The following is a 20,656-nucleotide window of genomic DNA, read 5'->3' as shown; positions in this document are numbered from 1 at the left end:
ATTATCTCAAATTGAGAACAAAATATATTACAAACAGATGGAATCTACCATTCACCTCCATCTATATCTTCCACCACCCAAAAACACATAAAACATGTAATATTTTGCCCTTTTTTTTTACCCCCTTCCACTTTATAGAGTCAAAATTGTTGAAACTTTTGAACCATTTAATATTTCGACAATTTCAAATTTTTTAATTTTTTCAAAAATTAAGATAAAAGCTTGCATTTTTGAAAATTTGGTGTTCAACCAAAGTTTCAATATTTTTCAAAAATTCTAAAAAAGATTGCATTTTGAAAGTTTTGTGTTCAACCAAAATTTTGAATTTTTTTAAATTATGGGAAAATTACTTTTTAAAAGTTTCGTGTTCAACTAAAATTTCAAAAAAAAAAATTAAGAAAATTTAACTTTATACTCCATATTTATACTCCTACCCCAATATTTTAAAGAAACTAGGTATTTTACTTTTTTTGTCAAAACAAATTTTATCCCATTAAATTCAATTTGAATTTTGAAAAACTTCACCAAAAAAATAAAAATAAAATTAAAACACTTGTGTTTCAAAACATTTTAATTTTTGTGTAAGAAAACTAAATCGGAAAACTAAAAAGTTTTCCGACAAATGAGTTTTAGAAAATTGAACTTTATGTACTAGAATTTTTTTTTCTAGTTTTCTAGTACACAAATGTGTTTAAAAAAATTTGAACTTTGTGTAATGAAAATTTTTTTTCAAGTTTTCCAGAACACATCTATGTATCGAGAAAAAAAAAACAATTCCGATACACAAATGTATTCTTGAAAATTCGAATTTCAAAAAATTTGAAAAAATTTTATAGAACACAAATGTGTACCAAAAAACGTAAAGTTTGCATCTTTTTTTATTTTAAAAAAAGGGATAAAATTGAATTTTTATTAAAATATGGGAGTAAGATTATAAATGTGGAGGTACGAGAAAAAAATATTTTTTTTTAATAATTCTAAAAAAATTGCATTTAAATAGTTTCGTGTTCAATCAATGTTTCGATTTTTTTTTTAAATTTAGAAAAATTGCATCTCTAATATTTTGTATACTACTAAAGTTTCATTTTTGTTTTCAAATTCTAAAATTTTGTTGTTGCAAGTTTCGTGTTCAATCTCAATTTTGAATTTGTTTAAAAAAAATTACTTTTGAGAATTTACATTTCAAAACTTTCAAATTTAACCAAATTTTTTAAGATGGAGAGAAATAAATTACTTTATTCAAAAATCTTCCAAATGGTTAACATAATAAGCGTGTTTGATTTTTCAAAATGTAATTTTGTAATAGAAAATCGAATTGACATTATGTTTGATTCATTATAAGTATCATTAATCAAAATTAATTTTAACTCAAATTCTTGTTAGCCAAAAACAATTTAACAGATATTTTTATATCGTCCATTTTACATTTAAAAATATAAAAAATTAATTGTATTTCGCAAATTTCGTGTTCAACCACAATACTTTTATATTGTCCATTTTTCATAATCTAATTTTGTAATTGAAAATCGAGTTGACATTATATTTGATTCATTATTAACTATTATTGATCAAAATTAATTTTAACTCAAATTAATGTTAGCCAAAAGCAACTTAATAGATATTGTTATATTGTCTATTTTACATTTAGAAATTTAATTTGGTGCCATATTATTCACATTATAATATATTAAAATATGTACCACATTTAGTAAATACACATTTAAAATTACCTTTAGTTATATAATTCAAATAAATTTTATTTTGTAAAACGTCTTTTAAAGAAAAAATATTCACTCATAAATTATGATAGAGAAAAATTAATTTAATAAAAAGTACATTTATCAAATGAAATTTACTCAAATGTAGATATGCAAACGTTAATCCAAACATATTTTTTTTAAGTCAATAATCCAAATAAATATTAAAAAGTACAAAAATTAATTTTCATATGTTTTAGATGTGGGAGGTATTGATAAAGGTGAATGCTAAATTCGGCCACATTATATTATAATTCTAAGCCTAAGGCTTATCATTATTCATAAAATATGAATATAAGTTTAAAGAAAAGTTACATTTACCTCTCTTGATGAAGTGATTACCTAATGTCTCTTTAAATGACACTCATATTCTATCTAATTTTTCAAAAAATGCACTTATCTCTCTTATAATCACAAAAAATTATTTTTTTTTTCTATCACATTTACAACTCTATCTATTATTTATTAAAAAGACACTAAAAGATATACTCCAATTATACTACTAAAAACATAATTCTATATTTTAAAATTACAAATACTATAAGTATAACTATACCTCTCCAAGTTAAAGCGTCAAAAAATTGTTTCATGTAGTTTATTTAATAAATATAAATGAGGTGAATATTTTTCAAGACAAAAAGGAGTCTAATTGTCATTTAAAAAAAACCAAAGCAATTTCCCTTATTTTTAATTAACAAATAACAATTAAAACCATAAAAAAATTATAAAAAAAAAAAACAAGTGAAACACTGTTGTTGCTTTGAAGTCTCTCTCTCGAACTGCTCCGTCCGAACACGCCGTGCTCCCGTCCGCCTAGTAAGTATACTGCAAACCCTTTTCAATCTCTCTTCTAATATTACAGTTACAGTTTGTAAAATTGGTATGTTTAAACCTCATTTTTGCAAAATTAAGTTTGATTCAAACTTGTTTGCTCAAACGTGATTCTCTTTCTGTTAAACATATGTTTGATAATAAAATGTAACTTTGTTTGGATAATATTCTCAAAAGTACTTTTGATCGTGTTAATGCATTTGCCATGAATATTTTTGTATTTGTAATTTATTAAGTTATGAACTTGTAGGAAAACCTAGCTTTACCTGCTCCATTATTGAGCATTTCAAAAAATTTATTTTCACTCATTTGTTTTTTTGGTTTCCAATTTTTTTCACAGCAGAACCAAAAAGTGTACGCTATATTCGAATAACAGCAAACAAAGACGAAGAAATAGGTTTGAGTGCGAGTGAGTGAAGAAACAAAGACAGAAAATCTTGCTCTTAACTTCCATGGCTCTCTCTAACGCTACACAAGTTACTACCTTCAATCTCTTCAAAACCAATCCTCAAAAATCACCACATACTTTTCTTTCTTCCCATATTTCCTTTCCTTTGATTTCTCTCAGTGGTTGCGCCTGCAAATCCGCCACCAAAATGTTTGGAGTTCATTCCACCGACTTAGAACTCTCTAGTTTGATGGCTTTGTCTCCATTGGATGGTCGTTATTGGGGAAAAGTTAAGGACTTGGCTCCTATCATGGGTGAATATGGACTTATTTACTTTAGGGTCTTTGTTGAGGTACCCCATTAATTTTTCTTCTCTTTCTATATACCCCTTTTGTTTAAAGAACCCTTTTTTTATTATTTTTTTGTGATAACTTTTTTTCTCTAATGTTTATGTTTGTACTTCTTGTTTTATAGATTAAATGGTTGCTGAAGCTTTCTGAAATTAGTGAAATCACTGAGGTTCCTGCTTTTAGTGATGATGCTAAATCTTTCTTACAAGGTTTGATTGATGACTTTAGTGATAATGATGCTAAGGAGATTAAAAATATTGAGAAGCAGACAAACCATGATGTTAAAGCAGTGGAATATTTCTTGAAGAACAAGTGCCAAGCAAATGCTGAAGTGGCTAAGGTTGTGATTCAATTAATGCTTTGTGTGTGATTGTTGTACATTACTTTCTGTTTGAGTTTTGATTGGATTGCGTAGTTTTTAAACAAACATTTTTCAACAGGTGCTTGAGTTTTTTCACTTTGCTTGCACATCTGAGGATATAAATAACCTAGCTCATGCCTTGATGTTGAAAGAAGCAATGAACTCTGTTATGTTTCCTGTCATGGATGATATAATCAAAGCTTTGTGTAGAATGGCCAAAGACAATGCTCATATTTCTATGCTTTCTCGTACTCATGGGCAGGTAGGTTGATTTGTGCATTAGTTGAGTATTTAAGAATCAATGTATTATTGTAGATTGTAATATTGGGATTTTGCAAATAATGCCAACTCAACAACTAGTTAGGACCTAGTGATATTTTTGCTGGTTTGTTGTTAAAATTGGTTAGAGATCTAAATCCAGTTTCTTATTAAATCTCTATCTGTTTATTATTTATTCGTGTTTACTGTGATTCTAACTTTTAAACTTAGCGACTTACAATTGGTTTTTTTAACTTGAATTCTTCCTGTTGTAGAGATCTAAATCTACTTTAAATTTTATTAGTTGCTAATCTTCTTTGTTAAACAATATTGATTGAACTTGGTGATTTTTATGTGATTTTCTCCAGCCAGCTTCACCAACAACTCTGGGGAAGGAAATGGCAATTTTTGCTGTGAGACTAAGCCGAGAAAGGAAGGAACTGTCTCAGATTGAGATTTTGGGGAAATTTGCAGGTGCAGTTGGAAATTACAATGCACATTTTTCTGCATATCCTGATGTTAACTGGCCTCGTGTTGCAGAGGAGTTTGTAACATCTCTTGGATTAGGTTTCAATCCTTATGTTGCTCAGGTATGTCATAGAAATTTTATTTAACTTTTTTTTCTTCATTCTGTTTTGGTGGTTTAACACAGTTATATGCACATTTTAAAACTAAGTCTTGAATATGCTAGAAAGCCATGTCATATTTCAATTTTCAAAATTTTGTGCCATTTCCATTTTTAATGCATACTTGCGTTGTTTTATAATTTCTCATTAATTGCTACTTTGTTAGTTATACTCTTGTTGATTTCTCCTCATATTTGTGATAGTTATATCTTGAGTACATATAAAATTGAAATTGGCACTGGTAGATCACAATCATTTGATCATACATACCAACTTATTCGCAAGATGGTAACTTTGTTTTCATGATTCCTTATGATTATATGACTCCAATTGGTCAACAGATTGAAACTCATGACTACATGGCAAAGATTTTTCATTCATTCATCCAATTCAACAATATATTAATTGACTTTGATAGAGACGTTTGGGGCTATATATCTTTGGGCTTCTTTAAGCAGGTGAGTTTCTAACACATTAGCTATGACCAGAATACGGTGTCCTACTTTTAGAGGAAGAATAATCATTTTCATTTTCAAAACTTGTTTTATAGACCACTAAAGCTGGGGAGATTGGGTCGTCAACTATGCCTCACAAAGTGAATCCCATCGATTTTGAGAACAGCGAAGGCAATTTAGGTGTGGCTAATGGGGGACTTTCTCATCTGAGCATGAAGTTGCCAATTTCACGTTGGCAGGCAAGAATTACTTTAGTTTGATTTTAATGTTCTTTGTTTTATTCTGATCATTAGTATTGACATAATTCTAGCCTATGATACTCAGAAGACTTTACAATTACGTTTTCTTGAAAATGGTTAGTGTAATTTTGTTTAGTAATGTGTGTGTGAAAGAGTTACCTAAGATATTCTAATGTATGGACCTTTTATCATAATTCACGTTGGCAGGCAAGAATTACTTTAGTTTGATTTTAATGTTCTTTGTTTTATTCTGATCATTAGTATTGACATAATTCTAGCCTATGATACTCAGAAAACTTTACAATTACGTTTTCTTGAAAATGGTTAGTGTAATTTTGTTTAGTAATGTGTGTGTGAAAGAGTTACCTAAGATATTCTAATGTATGGACCTTTTATCATAATTTATTGCAGGTGATAGTCTAATTGTGTGTGAGAAGCGTATACAAAATTTAAACCAAATTGTTATAAAAGAATAAAAAAATAGAACTGTTTTATTTCCGTTCATACTGTTCTGATAAAGTTATCCTATTACAGATTGAATCCTTATATTCTGATTTCGCCCCTATTTATTGCATTGATCCTTTCAAAGTTCTAACTAACTAATGGGCAGATTATTGTACTTATTTTGTCCTAATGATCTATTCTTTCCTACAGTAGCTCTTAGAAATAATAATTTTTACATTGTGCTTTTTGTTTTGCAGAGGGATTTGACTGATTCAACTGTCTTAAGGAACATGGGTGTAAATTTAGGTCATTCTCTTCTTGCGTATAAAAGTACACTTCAAGGAATTGGGAAGCTTCAGGTATGCATTTCAACATAGAGAAAAAAATCTAGAGAAGAAAAAATTATGATTTGGTTTATTCATTGAGCTGTTTTGTAAATGTTACAATTCACAATTTAGGTCAATGAAGCTCGCTTGAGCGAAGACTTAAACCAGTGCTGGGAGGTGCTTGCTGAACCAATACAAACGGTAAGTATATGATTCTCTTTTTGTATGGTTATCTGGTTTTATCTTTTTGTAGTTTGAGTTCTTTGTGGTGCTTAATGTGGTTGTGTATTTAGTAGAATGTAAGAATAATTTTTTTCTTCTAAGACTTTTCAATTATTTTATTGACAAATGCATTTCATGGGAACAAAGGCACATGCACATTCAGTTTAGAAATTTATTATAATACTTCAAAAATTCATAATTCTAATTGAAAAAATAGGTATTTTTCAGTCGATGATTACATTACCTGTCTCTTGTTAAACACCAAGCTACTAAATGTGTTTAAAATTGTGTGCTTGATTCTTTTTTGCATAATTCTTTTGGTGTTGCTTGTTGTCACCAACCTTTCAAAATACTGCAACAATAACATTTCAAAAATCTTTATTTAGGTTATGCGAAGATATGGTGTTCCCGAGCCTTACGAAAAGTTAAAAGCACTAACCAGAGGGAGAGCGGTTACCAAAGAAAGCATAAGAGACTTCATTGAAGGCTTAGATATTCCACAAGATGCAAAGACCAATCTCTTAAAATTAACACCACACTCTTATGTCGGAGCGGCCGCTGAATTGGCCAAAACTGTGGAACACACAGTGAGTAATATTGTGAATGGAATACTCTTCGAAACAAGTTGTTGAAACTTGAAACAGATCTATCGAGATTTTGATAAATTAGTGAGACTAATTTCTATCATTGCAATTTTGTGACCTGATCCTGACCATCATTAGACAAGTTGTTTCATTTTTGAAAAAGAAAAGGGTATGATATTTAGTGATTATGAAAAACCATATTGATGTAGAATGATGTTCTGATGATTTAATTTTTGACTGATACGAAAGTTGTATTGTTGAATTTGTAAGCGTTAGAGCTTAATAAGAACATAGGCCTGATCTGTTGTGGATTGACTCCAAAATAACAGATTTTGTGAAATCTATTTTGATCTCAAGTATATTAAATGCATTTGGAAAATTGCACATTTCTCTTCAAATCAATGTATTTGGATTTCGATTTTTAGATCTTTGAATTTGGTTCAGTGTATGTTAAGGAACTGTAATTCTTCCAACTAATTGCATATTTGAATTTGGCTCAATTTATATTTTCATGATTAATCAGATACAGCCTGAGGGTTGTTTTTATGAAAAGGAATTATTGAATTTCTGCTGCATTGATATTGACAAAGTTAGTTAAACAAAACAATTTTTAAATCTAATGATTACCTACAAATAAATATAAGCATTTCTTTTGTCGAATAAATATTCGCACGCTATTTTCCCTCATTATGAGTTCAGATGTATATATATAGAAAAATCACTCATTTTATACTGTTTAAAAATACATTCTGAATAATTTATGTTATTACAAGTACACTTCTAAAATTATAGAAGAGTTTTTAGATTGCCGTAAAAAAAAGGAGTTTTTAGAAGTGAAGCCATGGCAAAATAGTGTCTTAGCGTTTCGAATATTGTTTTTTATTTATTTAAGAGCACATATTCGGATGGCAAAAAAAACTATTTTTTTGAAATATACTTTCAAAATTTTCTTGAAATATATTTTTAAAGTATAAGGTGGAATTAAAAAAAAAGCTCTTAAAGTCATTGAGAAACAATTGTTTTGGGTCAAACAAAACAATTTTTTTGACAGATGGGTCAAACAAAACATAGGCCTTCTTTTATTTATATATATATAAATTAGGTGTATTTATTTGAAAAAAATTATAAATTTTAGAAAATAATTTTAATTTAGTTAAGAACATAAGAAAAACACCTAAAGAAATAAGATATGGCTTTCTGTTGGTGTTAGAAACATGAAAAAACACAATTATAAAAATGTACCAAAAAGAATAAGACAGAAATAAAATAAAGTTTAAACTGTATTTTTTTGTTCTTTAAGTTATTTTTAAGTTTTATTTTAATTTCTTACGCTTTGTTGGTTTCATTTTATTTCCAAAAATTACAAACATAAAACACTTTGATCTCTCAAATTATTTTTGTCTGAACTTAGTTTTTTAAGTTACAATCATTAAATACCTTTATCTTAACTTATAAACATTATACACTTTAACCTTTTCTAATAATATATAATATTATAATTTAAAGAATTGAAGCATTTAATTTTTATAAGTTGAAAGACTAAACCATGTTTAACTTTCTTGAGAATTCTCTTATAAAGGGGAGATTTATGGGTATCATAATTATTCGCACATCCATGGGAATCCACTCTTCCACCCTCTCACTTGGGTATAATTTCATAGAAATGTTAGAAGTTATTGGAAGTTATCATATTATGAGGAACCATATACCTAAGAATAATTTTGGCTCAAACTTGTAACAAACATGTACATTATTTCCTACCCATATATTCCTAGGAATATCATTCATAGACTTGAAATCATGAGTCCAATCATTTGTGGAAAGAAATCAATATGACAATAGATTTAAAGAAATATTTTTTTTTAAATATCTAATATTAGTATTTAGTTATTAATTTTGTTAAAAAAAATTAAACTCATAACTTATTATCATTTCAAACTCTACCAAACAACCAAACCATCTTATGACTTTCAACAAAATTAAATAAGTTGAATATGTTTATTATTAAAAGTCAAACTTCTATTACATTCAAGCAAGTTTGTTAAGAAAAAAAAACAAATAATTAAGTCAAAGCTAAATAAGTGCATGAAACACAATGTCATCAACAAAAATTTACATATTCAAAATTTATAAATCAAGTGAAAATTAAGTAATTGGATTCAAGTGGTTAATAAGTTTCAGTTAAAGACAAATTGTTTAGAAGAATCCAAGTTCGAATTTTAACTAGAATAATTTTTAATCAAATTTTACTTATCTCCTGATCGAACTTTGAAATATTAGGCTCTCGTTCACACAGAAAAACACAATTCAATTTAAAATTCATTTAACTTCAATTTAAAAAACTAAATCTATTACTAACTGATAACAAATAAAAAAAAAAAGAAACAAATAATCTAAATTTTGTTGTTGTTTCTATATACTCATTTTGTCCAATAATATTTTATTTGTATATGAAAATTTATCTGTACTTTCTCTCTATTTCGAGAACCAATTTGCATTGGTACATTACAACATCAATGAAGTATCACAAAATTGTTCAAGTAGAAAAATAAATTGAAAGAAGACCTAAACTTTAGCAAGAAAAAGTAAAAATATAGTAATTCTTCTCTATTTCCATTCGTACGTTACAACATGATTGAAGTATCACAAAATTGTTCAAGTAGAAAAATAAATTGAAAGAAGACCTAAACTTTAGCAAGAAAAAGTAAAAATATAGTAATTCTTCTCTATTTCCATTCGTACGTTACAACATGATTGAAGTATCACAAAATTGTTCAAGTAGAAAAATAAATTGAAAGAAGACCTAAACTTTAGCAAGAAAAAGTAAAAATATAGTAATTCTTCTCTATTTCCATTCGTACGTTACAACATGATTGAAGTATCACAAAATTGTTCAAGTAGAAAAATAAATTGAAAGAAGACCTAAACTTTAGCAAGAAAAAGTAAAAATATAGTAATTCTTCTCTATTTCCATTCGTACGTTACAACATGATTGAAGTATCACAAAATTGTTCAAGTAGAAAAATAAATTGAAAGAAGACCTAAACTTTAGCAAGAAAAAGTAAAAATATAGTAATTCTTCTCTATTTCCATTCGTACGTTACAACATGATTGAAGTATCACAAAATTGTTCTAAGTCAAAAAAATATATTGGAAAAGAACCTAAATTTTAGGCTCTCGTTCACACAGAAAAACACAATTCAATTTAAAATTCATTGAACTTTAATTTAAAAAACTAAATCTATTACTAACTGATAACAAATAAAAAAAAAAAAGAAACAAATAATCTAAATTTTGTTGTTGTTTCTATATACTCATTTTGTCCAATAATATTTTATTTGTATATGAAAATTTATCTGTACTTTCTCTCTATTTCGAGAACCAATTTGCATTGGTACATTAAAACATCAATGAAGTATCACAAAATTGTTCAAGTAGAAAAATAAATTGAAAGAAGACCTAAACTTTAGCAAGAAAAAGTAAAAATATAGTAATTCTTCTCTATTTCCATTCGTACGTTACAACATGATTGAAGTATCACAAAATTGTTCTAAGTCAAAAAATATATTGGAAAAGAACCTAAATTTTAGCAAGAAAAATCAGTGATATAAAGTACAATAATTCTTATACTAACAGGCACTTAGACACATAAAGTACAAATAAATATTAGATATCAAAATAAGTAGATACTAATATATCTACGAAATGGGTACTATTATTATAGCTTTATATTTTAACAATCTCAACAAACAAAAATGAATTAATGACATATATCAAAATAGGTAGGTACTAATATATCTTCAAATGAGTACTATTATTATAGCTTTATATTTTAACAAACCTCAATAAACAAAAAGCAATTAAATTAATTTGCAAATAAAATAAAAAACACCAACAATTTTCAAAAGTGAAATGAACAACCACAAATTCATTGAAGTGCGGTGCAGACCACTTAATATTAAAAGTTGAAAGTCAAGCAAAATATTTGAGCGTTTATTAGAGGTAGTTTAATATTAAAAGTTGAAACTTAAGCAAAATATTAGGACGGTTATTAGAGAAAGTTTTTTTTGGAGGGAATAATTAATATGATGGTTTGTTTCCTTTACAATTTTTTGTCTAAGTGGGAACTACGCACTTAGTGTTGGTAATTACCGTTTCGACAGAAAATAGTTTCTATTATTTTGAGGATAAAATTTACTTCAATATGACAACAATTTTAATATGCAAGATATATCTGGTAGCTAGTAGATAGTCAATTTGATTAGAGTTAGCTACTAGCCTAACTTTAAAATTTTTTGTAGTGAAGGGACTACTAGATTACAATTTCCAAAAAAATGGGGAAAAAAAATTGTACAATCTTATATTCTCTTCAAAAAAATTATATCAAAATACATCTTACCCACAAACCGACAATAGTATCAACCCTACAATTTTACCTTTATTAATTTAGGATCCTCTTACCCATTAATTAGTATGTGGACACCAAGTCTATGTTCTTCAAATCATCAAATTCAGATTTTGCATACTAAGAAACTAATGAAAACCACATTTGTCTAGGAATTAGATGAATTATAAAGATAATTAGTAGTGATGATGGTTATGACATGTAAAAGTCTTATGTTGCGAATTGAAGATGATTGTTCATCCTACGCCTCATTTTTGCTCACATATCTAAAATATACTACCAGAAATACACTTATGGGGTGTTGTATTTCACTCAAATTAACACTCCCAAAAAGGAGAATCCAATAGATTACCGATATTTCTGAGGAGTGGTTGAGCAACACCCTAGTATATATACACATTCTGAAACCGAATTTGGATACATTTTTTACAAAATTCAGCAATGAGTTGCTTTGGAAAATTAGAAACGAAAATAGTATAAACAAAAATTAGAACTTGTGAAAGCTGCAAGAGTCAAACAATGAGAGCATGTAATGTACAACATCATGTATATGCTTTGAATGGTGCGTAAATGTTGTGAGGTACATGTGAGAGAAAACCTATGGACCCAAAAAACACATCTTTTAATTTATTGTCGTGACTACAAATATATATTATGAGAATGGCACATCAATGAATCAAGATGAAAATTAAAATTAATAGCCAGAACTCAAGTGCTTTCTTTCGCATATCCGCGAGTGTCTTCAACAACCTTTGTCCACACATTCGCTATTTTCTCAGCATATCCAACCTATTAACAAAAGTTAACCAGACGATGAATGAAACTAAAGATGACATCAACAAACAAACATGCGACACAACAATTTAATAAAATTTGACTGAATTATTCAGCGTTCTATATTTGACTGAAATAAATGTACACTCTTGTTCAGTCAGAGCAGTGCCAGTAATAAAGTGTACACTCTTGTTCAGTATATAGAGCAGAGCAATGCCAGTAATAAAATTGAGTTTCTGATTTTTGGCTTTGAAAGTCAATTTCAAAAACCAGTTGGATAAAATGGGGTTGATGGGTTGAGTTAGTTTTTTCCTTAATTTGAAAATAGTCTTTTTAAAAAAAAAAAAAAACTCAACAAAACAAAAAAGGTTTTATAGATCTTGTTTTTGTTTTAAAACTAACATATCACCATTAATAGACACAATCACCACTCAAAAATCACCATCTTTGACCACCACCATGGTAATTCACCACCTACCTCTGACCACCACCATCATCGACCACCCACCTCCGACTTCTACCACCACTACCAACCACCATTTATGATCACCGCCTCCACCACCAACCACCATCTCTCGTCACCTCCATCATCACCACTTACCTTCACCACCCACACTACCGATCACTGCCTCCCACCACCACCGGTCACCCACCTCCAACGACCATCTCCATCCACCGACACCGTCCACCACTACAGTCATCGGTCACGATCCAACTATCAACTGTCTCTTATGACTATTGCAGCCGCCTTAAACGTTGGACCACTACTCATTTTCAACCACTACCACTATTGCTAAAATTATTATAATTAAATAAATTATTATTTTATAATATTTGAATAGTTATAAAATAGTTAAAATTTAATATTATTTTTATTTTTTCATTTTCATTATTTTGACGTGTCAATATTTTTTATATTTGGTGAATTCATAATGAGACATGGTAAAGAGAGTGATTCAAACTCAAATAAAATAAAAAACTGAAAATTGAACTTCAGATTAGAAAATTGAAAACTTAAAACTAAAATTGAAAACTCAAAACTCAAAACAGAATCTGGTTTTAGTTTTTAAAAATTTCATAATACAAAACCAAAAACCACACCAAACGGGACCGTAGTTTATCACTTTAATTCTCGAATCCTAGTATAGATATATTTTAACTAATTTTACTCAAGTAGATTTTTTTCCACCATTTTTGGGTAATTACTACAGTAGATAGATTTCTTGATAAAAATTGAAATCATCTCATTTTATTTTCCTACACCTCATTGAAACATTGAGCTCTAGTGCGTTCACTAGTCACACGTATTTCTCATTGTTAGAAAAGTCCCATATAATTAGTGTATTATCTCACTTGATCAAACAAACTCTACTTACACATCTTGTTGAACAAGCTCAGACACTAGCATGATTTACCAGTTGTGTTAAGAGTTGCTTCAATAACATGACAAGGGACATACATGTCAGCAATAATGATCTTAATGGCAATTTATGGCACATAGTAGACAATTATGAATCATCTCACGCAATAGAGTTTAAGCCACAAAATAGAAAGAAAGTATTAATAAGCATAGAGTGGAAACTATATGAAAGGAAATTCAAGTTATACTTTCAACATGATCATACCTGATTAACAACAAAACCTTTCAACATGTTTAAGAAGTCCGTCTGCCTCTCTCTATCAAGCCTTTCAAGTTCACTCCTGTTGTTTTCCTGCATTGGCATCATCACCATCCAATATCCAGTTAGAAATAAAGCTAAAAAAAGCACCACAGAAAGGAAATCGAAAAACAAAGCAACAAAGTCTAATAATGAAAATAGACAGGGAGCAAATAAATACAAGCCAGCACTTGAAGTGATATTTTAGGATTGGATGCAGAGATGAGAAAAGAGAGATAAGATCCACCGGAAGAGCCAGATATAACATTTTAAAATCAAACATAATAATTATAAGATGTAGTTTGAATTTTGAAAGACTAGACTAACCAATAGATGGCTGCTAATGAAGAAGTAAAAAAGAGAGAGATAAGACATCATCCATTAAAAGTAATGTTCCTGACAGAAAAGAAGATAAGAAGTGCATATTCATTTGCATGTAGTCTTCTTAACACAAAATTCATATGTAAAGCAATGCTGCAGACAGAACACTAGTTCCCACTTATATCATATTACATAAGTTACATTGCCAATTTGTTGAAAAGGGTAATTGGTGTGAGCGTGTGATATGGATTCCCAATTGTAAGATTTTCGTAATTGAAGATTTTCTACTAAACAGCAGGGAGTTAATTTTCTACCCCACATATACTTAGTGTGAGGAATTTGAGGTTTAAGTGTTACAGAAGAACTAAGAGACGGGAATACGGCTAACAATCAGAACCTCATAATATAATTGATAAATGATTTCAGAACATATGAAAAATATATCTTGTAATGTTTCAATTGTTTCTAAGAGTAATTTAAAGTATCTTAAATTATCTCTTAGGATTTGTTTTGAAATTTTCTTATATATCATGCTTTCCTTTTTCAATTAAAATTACGACCCAAGTATGCTTTCCTGTTTCAATGTAGTTTTATTAGAAAATTTATTTTATTTGTCCTCCCTCTATACCTAAAGATCTAAATCCTATAACTTCAACACATGCAATTAATTAAATCCCCAAATCTTAAACTCCTTGTTATACTAGTAATTAGGTCAAGTAGCAGTACTACTACAAGCCAAAAGCTCACCAACAATAAGACTAATAACTTAATAACTGTAATATTTGAGACTCCTCCTTAAGCTTTAGCTGTTACATGTATAAACCTGGAAACATGAGACAGATATTACCAGCCTTTCTAGCCAAAAGACCACAGGCAGCTAACGCACCCCCTGAATCACACCTCTTGGTATCTTCCTTGGCAGAGGCTTCTATCTTCTCCGCACACATCACAAGTAGATGAAATGAATTCTGGAGTCTTTCACCTTTCACTTCAGAGGTCCCAGCAACCTCAGAAGAACTGATCCCCAAACTTTTAGTTATCATGCAACCCACCTCTAATGAAATCACCAAAACACTGAGTAGGATCCTTTATTGTCATCCAAAGTTTTCAAACTACAAAACCTTGATAAACTAGACCAGACAAAATTTCTATGCGATTTTCAAATAGCATCCTAGTTCCATGGCAAACAGGTTATGCAAAGATGTAATGCAACATGGGTCGGAGAAGACATCTAACACTACAAAAACAGAACAGCAAAACATGCCAAGCAGAGGCAGAACATTAGTTCAGCAATAAACTAGAGCAAATCCCAATTAAGAACAATGTCATGGCCGATAGCGAGAAGTAGCAGAAAAGGGAGAGAAATCAGTTTAAGATGTTGAACCAGCTTTATAAGAGGACAAGCATAAGTCTATTGGAAGAATGTTGGACAGCCCACAAAGAGCACAGAAATGAATAAAGAACAGAAAGAGCCAGAAACACTTAACGGAAAATCTCAACCACAAGAAAAACACCGTCTAAACTTTCTCAAATATCAGTCTGCTAGAAAATTCACCATAGCCCAGTGTTAAGACATAAAAACATTCATGCATTTTCACCTAACAACTTGAGCTTTTGGGAGTGGATCTTGAACATGTGTTAGAATCCTTTCTTTGTGCAAGAAAGAATTCCTAAAATAATGGTGTAAAACAGACTCAAATGAAAAAAGATAAAGATTGTAAACTGAAGAATGATTTCTTATTCCTCTAGTGAGGTTGAAACTTGAAAGAGAAGAAACAAAAGGTTTACAATGAAGAAGATAACCTTGCACACAAGGCTACCTCAAAGGAGAACTCTTTTTTCACACTAGAGAATTCTCTAGTCACATAACTTAATTATTCAAAGCTATCTTTCCCCCTCCACCAATTAAAGACTTTCTAAGAACAGCCAAAATCACAACTCTTAACAATAACCTAACAAACTTATCAACTCACTAACTAACTAACAAACTCTAATTGTCCTATATTCTATATCCTAACAACATGTGACTACTTTGGTCATAGAGGCTTTGATAACACATCAAAGTTATAGGTTTTAGGCAGAGAAAGAGAAACAGAAACGTAAGGATTATTTGGTATAATTATGCTACATTAGCAGCAGAAGAGTCACCAACCGCTTCCCTTTGAGAGCAGATTCTGGTTTACATAGATACTGAGGAGAGAATATTACATGAACAGAGGAAAGAAAGTGATCAACTGCAATAACCCCAACACAAGAGAAAGGAGACTCTGGCAAAGGATACCATGCTAACAATATAAGTTTTGGGTTTAGTTAAGAAAAGAAAAAACGTCAGTCAATAACAATAAACTGAAAATATGTTAACAAATATGATGTGTTATAAACCAATAAAAAAAATACTTAAATTTACAACAAAAAAAAAAACAAGGTCAAGTGCCAATAGTGCTAGTATAAGACAGTCCAAACCCCAAGCAATAAGACTAATAATAGTCTAACAAGTAACAACTCTAATGTCTTAACACTTAGGAAATTTTCTAAATGTAGATGATTATGAGCTCGATCTACAACATTACACTAACATTTAGGTCTACAAATACAAAGAGCTTTTTTTTACAAAGCAAATACAAAGAGTTGAACCTCTAATTTATAACAATTAAAGAATATTTTATTAAGGGTTTAATGGGCATGCACTATTAGTGTTAACAGTTTTACATTGACAATCATCACAAGCCGTTGATTGGGTAGTTATTTTATGATGGCAGATGCAATCATGTCGTGAGATGATAAAATCAATGGTTTTTATTTAATGTCAATGTAAAATTGGTTTACACTAATGATGCATGGTCCTTTTTCTCTTTTATTAATGGCCATTATATTTGTAAAGGATGGCAAATGACCAGCTGTAGGACGTTTTATGATGGCTAAAGATAATAAAGTGATGATCATTAATGTTTAATTTAGATGGATCTCAAGAACAAGAAACATTATCAACCTAATCTTAGAAGATTGAAGTGTATACCATTTTGGATTACAAACTATCCTCAAAGCATAATGTTATTTAAAGACAACTATCTAGCCAAAGAAACCACTCAAACTCAAAAACAATTAAACCCTACCTTGATCCGCTCGTATTCTCTAATTGCAACATTTTTGGCGTCTTCTGTGGCTCTTATGGTTTCCTGTAGCTCTTCTAACTTACGAATCCGTGATTTGTCACCGCCAAATATTTTAGATGAAGCCGCTTCAAGTTTTTCGGCTCTTGATTGCAAAGAAGACAGTTCTGATAGAAGAGTTTGTACTGTCAATAGTGCACTTGAGCGATCCGTGAATGCACTGTGAACAGCCAACATTAATCCAAGATATTCGTGAAGCGTATCCTGCTATGCATAAAATGGAAAATCATCAAAGATTCAACATATTTAGTGAGTTTCCCTTAATTAATTAAGGAAGTGCAAGACTTTGGTAAGAAAATGCCAACCTAGGTGCATATATTGAAAATAATTTGCTATGTAGACAAACAAATGCATAATTGAAAATTTAATGTTACAAAAATTTGATTAAGTACCAAATGCTTCACAGTTTGAGAATTTAATTCTCGAAATAATCTGCTAGCTTTCACAGCAGCTGTTGCTACACCTTTCATGTCAGCAGCTCGTGCCCGCTGAGAGTCCAAAACTGCTTCTTCATTTTCAAATTTTGTTAATTTAATAAATGCCAACCCTAATTCACCCATTGTCTCTCCCATATCTTGTTGTGCTTTAACAAGTGATTCAGCCTGCACAAAATTGTCTCATTATGAGAAACTCTACAACAAGTACCAATATAACTACACAATCATAACCTCAATATATAGCCTGTTTGGATTGACTTATTTGAACTTATCAACTGATTTACACACTTGTTGTGAAACTGTCTGGAAGAGCTAATGAAAACGATTATGATATATCCACAAGTTGTTTTCAACTTATTTCCATAAGTGCTCCATCATAAATAACTTATGAAAACAGCTTATAAACTTATACGAAAATATTTTGACTTTGCTCGATCTTTTGTTATAAAAATAACTTATACATAAGTAATTATATGATAAGCACTTAATTAAGTTATTTATCCAAACAGGGTCATATGATATAAAGTAAACGGCAAGTTCTCAAACACATGGGCAGTCATAGAAGCCTAAACACAGTCTAATAAACTGAAATTGAAAATTACAGTGATCAATTACAAAAATAACACCTGCTGAGATGCACCATTGATTTGCAGTTCAAGCTCACTAATCCTTTCCTTCTTTGCAAGAAACTCCTTATCTTCCTCAACAACCGGTGGCTTAGAACTTCCCCAATCATTAGCCATTGATTGTTTCAACTCCTTAAACAACCTCATCAAATCCCTTCCTCCTTTCGCCGGTTGCACAACCTCACTAGGAGCAATCAAACTATCCCCCATCAACTGTTTCGGAAGCTTTGCCGCACCATCCAAAACCCTCGATGCCACATCGGTCGTGGTTGGCAATGGCAGCTTTCCCTGAACCTGCAAAAACACCCTAAACTCATCACTCTTTCGAATCACCGGATGATCTGCCAATCTCCGAAGATACTTCTCCAATGCCACCCTCCTCTGCTCCACAAATTCCTGTTTCTGCATCACCTGACTCTCCACAATACTCTTATCCGGCCTCGGAGGTATAAAAAATCCACGATACGCCTCGGATAACCGATCGGAAAGTGTCACTATATCCTTAAACCTTCGCCGGACACCGAATTCCGAACCTCCAAACTCCGAAATATTCGTTCTAGTCGTAACCAAATAGGTCACGTAACTACTACTACCAGGAACAATCGAATTCGAATTCTCTTGCTCCTTAATCGGATTCGAAACGGTTATTTTCAAATACTCCGAATTCGAAGACGCGGATCTCGAGAAGTAGATTCCATCGGAGGAGCTTCGTGTAGGTGTATCGGTGCCGTTAGAAGATGTCTCGCCGTCGAAATTGCTGAAAATTGCGTCTGCGTAGGAGGGAGGGTCGATGTAAGAGGAAGTATCGGTGGAATTAGGGTTTGGAAATTCGCGGTAGTTTAGCGGTGGAGACAGGAGTGGATCGGAGTCGGCAGGAGAGACGAGACTCGGAGGAGAGAGAGGATGATTGTGAGAATCGGAGAGCGTGGACATGACGCTCCGGTAGTTAGAGTACGATTTAGTTATTAAGGGATCATATTCGTTGTTTTCGTGGAGGTGGAGGTTTTCTAATTCTTCTTTTGATGAGGAAAGAGGGTGTAGGTGTTCCTCTGAGGTGTGATTTTCGGAGTCCATCATTGTGGAATCGAAATAGAAAGTGAAAATTTTTGTTTGTCAATTACGAGTGTTTGGTTTTGTTTTTGTGATTAATTAACAAGGTTGTTGTTGTTGTTGGTGGTGGTGGTGGTGGTGGGTGAGTCGAATGAGTGAAGGTTAAGGAGAAATTGAGTTGGGGATTGTTTGCAATATATAAGGATTTGGAGAGTGACAGTGAGTGTGGGAGGTGGTGGTGGAGGCTAACGTGAGAGGAGGTGTGATGGTTATTTTGGGGATGGTAAGGTTGAAGAAGATCGACCATGCAAAGACCAGATGGAAACTCGCGTGGCATGAGTCAGGACTAGGATTGGGTATATGGATGTCACTTTTGATTACAAATTAAAATAAATAAACGTGTTTTTCATAAGAAAATTAATATCGTTGCTATTTTGATGGGAGTGAGGATGGAGCCTTCACCTCCCTGTCAACGCTCCACCTATTAATTCTCATAAATAAAAATCAGTTAGCGATCGCTGTGGTTTAGATCAATATAAAAATTATTTAATATAAAATTTTAAATAGTTGCATTTTTGTTTAGTTTGAATGATCTAAATTTAATATTTGTGTAATGCACGGATGAATGAAAATTACTTTTTTAAAAGTAAAATTTTATTAAAAAATAACTAAAAAAATAGATGTGTTAGATATATCTATAGAAAATTTCATCAATAAAAAGAAGAAAATATTAGGAAAAAAATATTTTAGATTTAAGTAGTATTTCAACATGAGATCATGAAGATGGAACAAGAATGAAAATTCTAGAACACTGCAATCGATTGTATACAAAAAATATAAGATTTCTTCATTATTGTAGCCTGTAGGGAACCATTGTAATTGAAAGTATCCTAAAAATAGTTTGAAATGAGGTTGACTAAATGAACATTTATGATGTTGAGTTTAAATTATTATTTTATGAATATTTAAATTTTGAAAAATAAAAATGTTTATTCAATGTATTTGAAGGAATAATAGATGCAACTGCAATGGTCAAAATAAGTGAAAAATTTAAGAAACAAATATAATAAGCACTAAATTATAATTTTCATTTTGAGAAATGCATTAAGTTGCGAATTTATTTTGTACCAAAAATCACAACTTAACAATTATAATGTGTTTATGTAAAATAACAACAATAACAATATATTAATCTTCTATTATTTTTTTATCCATCATTCATCGGATTTTTTATTATAACATTCTACTTTTTAAAATTTTACACTAACATTACATTAAAAATAAAATATTAAATTATTCTACTTTTTGAACTATTAAACAAATTGTTTAATTAGAAAGTCGCATCTAAGTGATGCGACCGTGTATTGATGTAAA

At 30.4% G+C, this 20,656-nt stretch overlaps 2 protein-coding genes across 6 annotated transcripts; one reads left to right on the top strand and one right to left on the bottom strand.

The window, feature by feature from the left end:
- The first annotated feature begins 2,441 nt into the window (after window positions 1-2,441).
- Window positions 2,442-7,103, top strand: LOC101499539 (uncharacterized). Of its 2 annotated transcripts, none has more exons than XM_004490607.4 (10): window positions 2,442-2,573; window positions 2,932-3,328; window positions 3,451-3,666; window positions 3,767-3,949; window positions 4,314-4,535; window positions 4,913-5,029; window positions 5,122-5,265; window positions 5,967-6,068; window positions 6,168-6,236; window positions 6,644-7,103. In XM_004490607.4, the coding sequence occupies exons 2-10, from the start codon at window positions 3,041-3,043 to the stop codon at window positions 6,887-6,889; spliced, it is 1,587 nt and encodes a 528-aa protein (XP_004490664.1). In that variant the 5' UTR covers window positions 2,442-2,573; window positions 2,932-3,040; the 3' UTR covers window positions 6,890-7,103. The 2 variants fall into 2 exon arrangements, with proteins under 2 accessions (XP_004490664.1, XP_004490665.1); XM_004490608.4 differs by having other exon boundaries at window positions 2,443-2,573; window positions 2,929-3,328.
- Window positions 7,104-11,766: 4,663 nt separating this feature from the next.
- On the bottom strand, window positions 11,767-19,749 carry LOC101499005 (sorting nexin 2B-like). Of its 4 annotated transcripts, none has more exons than XM_004490605.4 (5): window positions 18,233-19,745; window positions 17,562-17,771; window positions 17,113-17,376; window positions 13,646-13,732; window positions 11,767-12,035 (listed from the first exon to the last, which is right to left on the bottom strand). In XM_004490605.4, exons 1-5 carry the CDS (start codon window positions 19,307-19,309, stop codon window positions 11,955-11,957), a joined length of 1,719 nt encoding a protein of 572 aa, XP_004490662.1. In that variant the 5' UTR covers window positions 19,310-19,745; the 3' UTR covers window positions 11,767-11,954. The 4 variants fall into 4 exon arrangements, 3 of the variants coding, with proteins under 3 accessions (XP_004490662.1, XP_004490663.1, XP_027187686.1); XM_004490606.4 differs by having other exon boundaries at window positions 17,113-17,373; window positions 18,233-19,743; XR_012162001.1 differs by lacking the exon at window positions 11,767-12,035 and adding an exon at window positions 14,006-14,074 and having other exon boundaries at window positions 13,675-13,732; window positions 18,233-19,749.
- Between the last annotated feature and the right edge of the window lie 907 nt (window positions 19,750-20,656).

Source organism: Cicer arietinum, chromosome 2 (genome assembly GCF_000331145.2).
Source record: "Cicer arietinum cultivar CDC Frontier isolate Library 1 chromosome 2, Cicar.CDCFrontier_v2.0, whole genome shotgun sequence".
Classification (NCBI taxonomy): Eukaryota; Viridiplantae; Streptophyta; class Magnoliopsida; order Fabales; family Fabaceae; genus Cicer; species Cicer arietinum.
This window is presented reverse-complemented; position numbering and strand designations above follow the sequence as displayed.